At 32.1% G+C, this 7,729-nt stretch overlaps 1 protein-coding gene across 1 annotated transcript in view; it reads right to left on the bottom strand.

The window, feature by feature from the left end:
* LOC117322558 (protein jagged-1a-like) overlaps positions 1–7,224 on the bottom strand; it is a 31,091-nt gene extending 23,867 nt beyond the window's left edge. Inside the window, exons 1-2 of the mRNA XM_033877545.1 lie at positions 7,054–7,224; positions 4,549–4,679 (exon numbers count right to left, since the gene is read on the bottom strand). Of these exons, the coding sequence (XP_033733436.1) occupies positions 4,549–4,679; positions 7,054–7,098 (176 nt within the window). The 5' untranslated portion in view covers positions 7,099–7,224. The remainder of the gene's footprint in view (positions 1–4,548; positions 4,680–7,053) is intronic.
* Positions 7,225–7,729: the final 505 nt, after the last annotated feature.

Here is a 7,729-nt window from a genome sequence, read left to right on the forward strand (position 1 = left end):
ATTTCATACTAGGTCATAATATAGGGAACTAAAGAAGATTTCATACTAGGACATAATATAGGGAACTAAAGAAGATTTCATACTAGGACATAATATAGGGAACTAAAGAAGATTTCATACAAGGTCATAATATAGGGAACTAAAGAAGATTTCACACAAGGACATAATATAGGGAACTAAAGAAGATTTCATACAAGGTCATAATATAGGGAACTAAAGAAGATTTCATACAAGGTCATAATATAGGGAACTAAAGAAGATTTCATACAAGGTCATAATATAGGGAACTAAAGAAGGTTTCATACAAGGTCATAATATAGGGAACTAAAGAAGATTTCATACAAGGACATAATATAGGGAACTAAAGAAGATTTCATACAAGGACATAATATAGGGAACTAAAGAAGATTTCATACAAGGACATAATATAGGGAAGTAAAGAAGATTTCATACAAGGTCATAATATAGGGAACTAAAGAAGATTTCATACAAGGACATAATATAGGAAACTAAAGAAGATTTCATACAAGGACATAATATAGGGAACTAAAGAAGATTTCATACAAGGACATAATATAGGGAACTAAAGAAGATTTCATACAAGGACATAATATAGGGAACTAAAGAAGATTTCATACAAGGTCATGATATAGGGAACTAAAGAAGATTTCATACAAGGTCATAATATAGGGAACTAAAGAAGATTTCATACAAGGTCATAATATAGGGAACTAAAGAAGATTTCATACTAGGTCATAATATAGGGAACTAAAGAAGATTTCATACAAGGTCATAATATAGGGAACTAAAGAAGGTTTCATACAAGGTCATAATATAGGGAACTAAAGAAGATTTCATACTAGGTCATAATATAGGGAACTAAAGAAGATTTCATACTAGGTCATAATATAGGGAACTAAAGAAGATTTCATACAAGGTCATAATATAGGGAACTAAAGAAGATTTCATACAAGATCATAATATAGGGAACTAAAGAAGATTTCATACAAGGTCATAATATAGGGAACTAAAGAAGATTTCATACTAGGTCATAATATAGGGAACTAAAGAAGATTTCATACAAGGTCATAATATAGGGAACTAAAGAAGCTTTCATACAAGGTCATAATATAGGGAACTAAAGAAGATTTCATACTAGGTCATAATATAGGGAACTAAAGAAGATTTCATACTAGGTCATAATATAGGGAACTAAAGAAGATTTCATACAAGGTCATAATATAGGGAACTAAAGAAGGTTTCATACAAGGTCATAATATAGGGAACTAAAGAAGATTTCATACAAGGTCATAATATAGGGAACTAAAGAAGATTTCATACAAGGTCATAATATAGGGAACTAAAGAAGATTTCATACAAGGACATAATATAGGGAACTAAAGAAGATTTCATACAAGGTCATAATATAGGGAACTAAAGAAGGTTTCATACAAGGACATAATATAGGGAACTAAAGAAGGTTTCATACAAGGACATAATATAGGGAACTAAAGAAGATTTCATACAAGGACATAATATAGGGAACTAAAGAAGATTTCATACTAGGTCATAATATAGGGAACTAAAGAAGATTTCATACAAGGTCATAATATAGGGAACTAAAGAAGATTTCATACAAGGTCATAATATAGGGAACTAAAGATTTCATACAAGGACATAATATAGGGAACTAAAGAAGGTTTCATACAAGGTCATAATATAGGGAACTAAAGAAGATTTCATACTAGGACATAATATAGGGAACTAAAGAAGATTTCATACAAGGTCATAATATAGGGAACTAAAGAAGATTTCATACTAGGACATAATATAGGGAACTAAAGAAGGTTTCATACAAGGTCATAATATAGGGTACTAAAGAAGATTTCATACTAGGTCATAATATAGGGAACTAAAGAAGATTTCATACAAGGTCATAATATAGGGAACTAAAGATTTCATACAAGGACATAATATAGGGAACTAAAGAAGGTTTCATACTAGGTCATAGTATAGGGAACTAAAGAAGATTTCATACAAGGTCATAATATAGGGAACTAAAGAAGATTTCATACAAGGACATAATATAGGGAACTAAAGATTTCATACAAGGACATAATATAGGGAACTAAAGATTTCATACAAGGACATAATATAGGGAACTAAAGATTTCATACAAGGACATAATATAGGGAACTAAAGAAGATTTCATACAAGGACATAATATAGGGAACTAAAGAAGATTTCATACTAGGTCATAATATAGGGAACTAAAGAAGATTTCATACTAGGTCATAATATAGGGAACTAAAGAAGATTTCATACAAGGACATAATATAGGGAACTAAAGAAGATTTCATACAAGGACATAATATAGGGAACTAAAGAAGGTTTCATACAAGGACATAATATAGGGAACTAAAGAAGGTTTCATACAAGGTCATAATATAGGGAACTAAAGAAGATTTCATACAAGGACATAATATAGGGAACTAAAGAAGATTTCATACAAGGTCATGATATAGGGAACTAAAGAAGATTTCATACAAGGTCATAATATAGGGAACTAAAGAAGATTTCATACAAGGTCATAATATAGGGAACTAAAGAAGATTTCATACTAGGTCATAATATAGGGAACTAAAGAAGATTTCATACAAGGTCATAATATAGGGAACTAAAGAAGGTTTCATACAAGGTCATAATATAGGGAACTAAAGAAGATTTCATACTAGGTCATAATATAGGGAACTAAAGAAGATTTCATACAAGGTCATAATATAGGGAACTAAAGAAGATTTCATACAAGGTCATAATATAGGGAACTAAAGAAGATTTCATACAAGATCATAATATAGGGAACTAAAGAAGATTTCATACAAGGTCATAATATAGGGAACTAAAGAAGATTTCATACAAGGTCATAATATAGGGAACTAAAGAAGCTTTCATACAAGGTCATAATATAGGGAACTAAAGAAGATTTCATACTAGGTCATAATATAGGGAACTAAAGAAGATTTCATACTAGGTCATAATATAGGGAACTAAAGAAGATTTCATACAAGGTCATAATATAGGGAACTAAAGAAGGTTTCATACAAGGTCATAATATAGGGAACTAAAGAAGATTTCATACAAGGTCATAATATAGGGAACTAAAGAAGATTTCATACAAGGTCATAATATAGGGAACTAAAGAAGATTTCATACAAGGACATAATATAGGGAACTAAAGAAGATTTCATACAAGGTCATAATATAGGGAACTAAAGAAGATTTCATACAAGGACATAATATAGGGAACTAAAGAAGATTTCATACAAGGTCATACTATAGGGAACTAAAGAAGATTTCATACAAGGACATAATATAGGGAACTAAAGAAGGTTTCATACAAGGACATAATATAGGGAACTAAAGAAGATTTCATACAAGGACATAATATAGGGAACTAAAGAAGATTTCATACTAGGTCATAATATAGGGAACTAAAGAAGATTTCATACTAGGACATAATATAGGGAACTAAAGAAGATTTCATACAAGGTCATAATATAGGGAACTAAAGAAGATTTCATACTAGGACATAATATAGGGAACTAAAGAAGGTTTCATACAAGGTCATAATATAGGGAACTAAAGAAGATTTCATACTAGGTCATAATATAGGGAACTAAAGAAGATTTCATACAAGGTCATAATATAGGGAACTAAAGATTTCATACAAGGACATAATATAGGGAACTAAAGAAGGTTTCATACTAGGTCATAGTATAGGGAACTAAAGAAGATTTCATACAAGGTCATAATATAGGGAACTAAAGAAGATTTCATACAAGGACATAATATAGGGAACTAAAGATTTCATACAAGGACATAATATAGGGAACTAAAGATTTCATACAAGGACATAATATAGGGAACTAAAGATTTCATACAAGGACATAATATAGGGAACTAAAGAAGATTTCATACAAGGACATAATATAGGGAACTAAAGAAGATTTCATACTAGGTCATAATATAGGGAACTAAAGAAGATTTCATACAAGGTCATAGTTTAGGGAACTAAAGAAGGTTTCATACAAGGTCATACTATAGGGAACTAAAGAAGATTTCATACTAGGTCATAGTATAGGGAACTAAAGAAGGTTTCATACAAGGTCATAATATAGGGAACTAAAGAAGATTTCATACTAAGTCATAATATAGGGAACTAAAGAAGATTTCATACTAAGTCATGATATAGGGAACTAAAGAAGATTTCATACAAGGACATAATATAGGGAACTAAAGAAGGTTTCATACAAGGACATAATATAGGGAACTAAAGATTTCATACAAGGACATACTATAGGGAACTAAAGAAGGTTTCATACAAGGACATAATATAGGGAACTAAAGATTTCATACAAGGACATACTATAGGGAACTAAAGAAGGTTTCATACAAGGACATAATATAGGGAACTAAAGATTTCATACAAGGTCATAATATAGGGAACTAAAGAAGGTTTCATACAAGTCCAGCAACTTCAAATCTTACCGTGAGTGTTGTTTCGCCAATGCTGGTCTAACGCACAGGTCTACCTTAGAACCTGTTGAAGCCTGGTCTGGTGGTCTAGAGAACCCAATGAGTCGTACTAGCCCAGTCCCACTTCCATTGACCCCTACAACCTGTCAATAAATATTTCAGATTGTTGCTTTGTTACAACATAACAATGTAACATACAAAAGACAAGATATATAATCTGCAACAACGTACAAACTCTTTAATTCTTTTATGAATTCCTATATATCGATCAATCAATAGATGAAATATGCACCGACAATCGAACTTTTCAGCCTGTTTGTCACGTTTAAATTCATTTTGGCAATAACACGGTATAGACTATATACGTGACCTTTTTTGAAATCTAATTTTGCTAATCATAAAAATTCAGTTATAAGTCTTTTGCAACTCCCTATCCAGATTTTGACATTTCTTTCTCCATATTTCAAATGTTCGGTCACCTCCTATCAACACTTTCCACACTTTAAGCCCTTTATCATCATTGACGAGTCATAGAAGGACAAAACAGCTGCGTAATGTACCTAACAGCTGTGCATGGTGGTGTCCCTAGTATCAGTGACGATTCATAGAAAGGCAAACAGGTGTATAATGTCCTTAGCATCACTGTCGAGTCTTAGAATGACAAAGAGCTTTATGGTGTCGCAAGCATCACTGATGAGTCATAGACGGACAAACAGCTTTATGGTTTCCCTAGCATCACTGACGAGGCATAGACGGACGAACAGCAGTATGGTGTCTCTACCATCATTGGCGAGTAATATAAGGACAAACAGCTGTATGATGTTCCTACCACCACTGGCGAGTCATAAAGGACGGAACAGCAGTATGATGTCTCTACCATCATTGGCGAGTCCAAGAAGGACAAACAGTTTGTTTGTTAAGTCTTACCCTATTGTATCCAATTGCATTACAATTATTTTTCCTGATCTATTGTTGTTACATAAATAGGTGTTTCGGAAACAGTATATGATCTATCGTTTATATGTAATAAGAATCCTACAGCTATGTCATATGGTATTTAAAAAATGAGTTCAATAATTAGATATGCCTTAAGCCTTTAGGCGAGTGCAAGGAACCCTCTAAAATGATAACTATATAAGGCAGGAGAATTTTGACTCGGACAGTATGTTTGTTCTCTACAGAGACAATCGTGCCATTGCATATATCGTGTAAGGTAATAATATAGTATATGTGACGTCACAATAGTGTTATCACACATATCCATTATTTTGTGAGATATTATCACATGGTCGCATTACACAGTACACAATGAACCAGTTGTGTGCAAACATTGTAAAGAATTATGTATCGATTGAATACAGGCTTGATTTATATATATTGTTTTTTGTACAACTTTTTTAATGTTATTCCCCAAGCTGGACAAAATTATTAGTTTGTATATGCAATTATTGCCTGGCAAATATCTTATATAGTTTCACTTTCTATATTACAGATATTACAACTATTATTGTCGGTGATGTTGATAGTGTTACGATAATTATTAAGTAGAAGAATGCGGTGTTGTGCCTTTAGTAGTTTGAAAATGAATTGCGAATATTGTTTTTCCAGTGTATGTTTCATTTTCGCTGACGTTATCATACATTAACAACTTCCAATCAAACATAAATACATATCTTTACAACCCCTTTTTCTTTAATAGGATATGACTATGACTGGGTATAAAAGGTCTTTCTTTTGTGTAATCTGGCCCTAGGTTTTAACAAATTTTTTTTGATTGTGCTACACATACTTTGACAAACCAACTCGACTCAATACCAAATATCTGTTTAAAATGAGCGAAAGACATCTCACGATCCAGTAAATCACATTCATTTCTGACATCCTTATTGAACCAGTTTGTTTAAAATAAGAATTATTACTAATGCAAAATATTGGGTTGTACAAAATTGGAAGATATAGAAATTCACATGGAGTCTACACCTATGTTGTTTGTGAAACTTTAAACCATACCTCGAAGTCATGTTTCCAAATGTGACATTAATTCTAAAAAATGAAATTAATACCTAGGTCTGATAAGTGAGTTCATCGGAAGTGATCCGCTTCAAAAATGTGTATCCAACCTTTCTTATCATTTTTGAATTTTAATTTCTTCATATCATCAGAGAGGACTGTTTAACATTTCCCAACCACTTTGTGATTGGGTCACCTTATAGACTTCTTATCAATGTCCACTCGAGTATTATTTAGTTACATAGTTGCTAAATATGGGAAATTATTCCTTTCCGTTGGATTCTAGCTTCGTCATCCAATATAAAGTTATACTATATATTATACAGTATTCGCTGAATGTCCTTGACATTTTTATGTGTTCTCTCCAAAGTATGTTATATTTTTACAATGATAAAACTACGGGTTAGCTTAATTGATAAAACGTATTGTTCAGATAGAGAGGTACAGAACAATTATGTTCACATATGGCAGATACTGACTTATTATTTGTGATAGGTTTACACTTGCCTGGCAAATTCCAATGGCTATGTAAAAGATAAGACACCAGCCCATCTCAGCAGTCCTTATGTCCAAGTCAAATGGCAAGTCATTGTTATCTTACATCCATGTCACTGGGCTAGCATTCCCTGATAAGGCAAATCGCTAAAATGCCCATATCCATGAACCATCACATTCCCCCCTTCGCCGATAACCTTCGGCCCGAAGCTTTCATGGGTTCAACAATGTACCCCCAGCACAAACAAATGCCCCTCTTTTGATAAAGTGGTTCCGCCTCATTACAAATTCGTGTAAATACGCTGAAAAATCGGGGATTGGATATATACACATATACACATCATAGAAAATACATATATATACTTTGCATACATATTTAAATGATTACAGCTTCTGACAATACACATAGTTACTTTATATACATATACACACGATTACATCATAGACAATACATATAGACACTTTGTATACACGAATACATCAGACAATTCATATAGACACTCTATATACGTATTTACACGATTAAATCAAAACAATACATAAAGACACTTGATACACGTTTACATCATAGACAAAACATATAGACACTTTATATACATGTATACACGATTAAATCATAAACAATACATATAGACACTTTATATACATGTATACACGATTACATCATAGACAATACATATAGACACTT

This window comes from Pecten maximus, chromosome 1 (assembly GCF_902652985.1).
Source record: "Pecten maximus chromosome 1, xPecMax1.1, whole genome shotgun sequence".
Taxonomy (NCBI): Eukaryota; Metazoa; Mollusca; class Bivalvia; order Pectinida; family Pectinidae; genus Pecten; species Pecten maximus.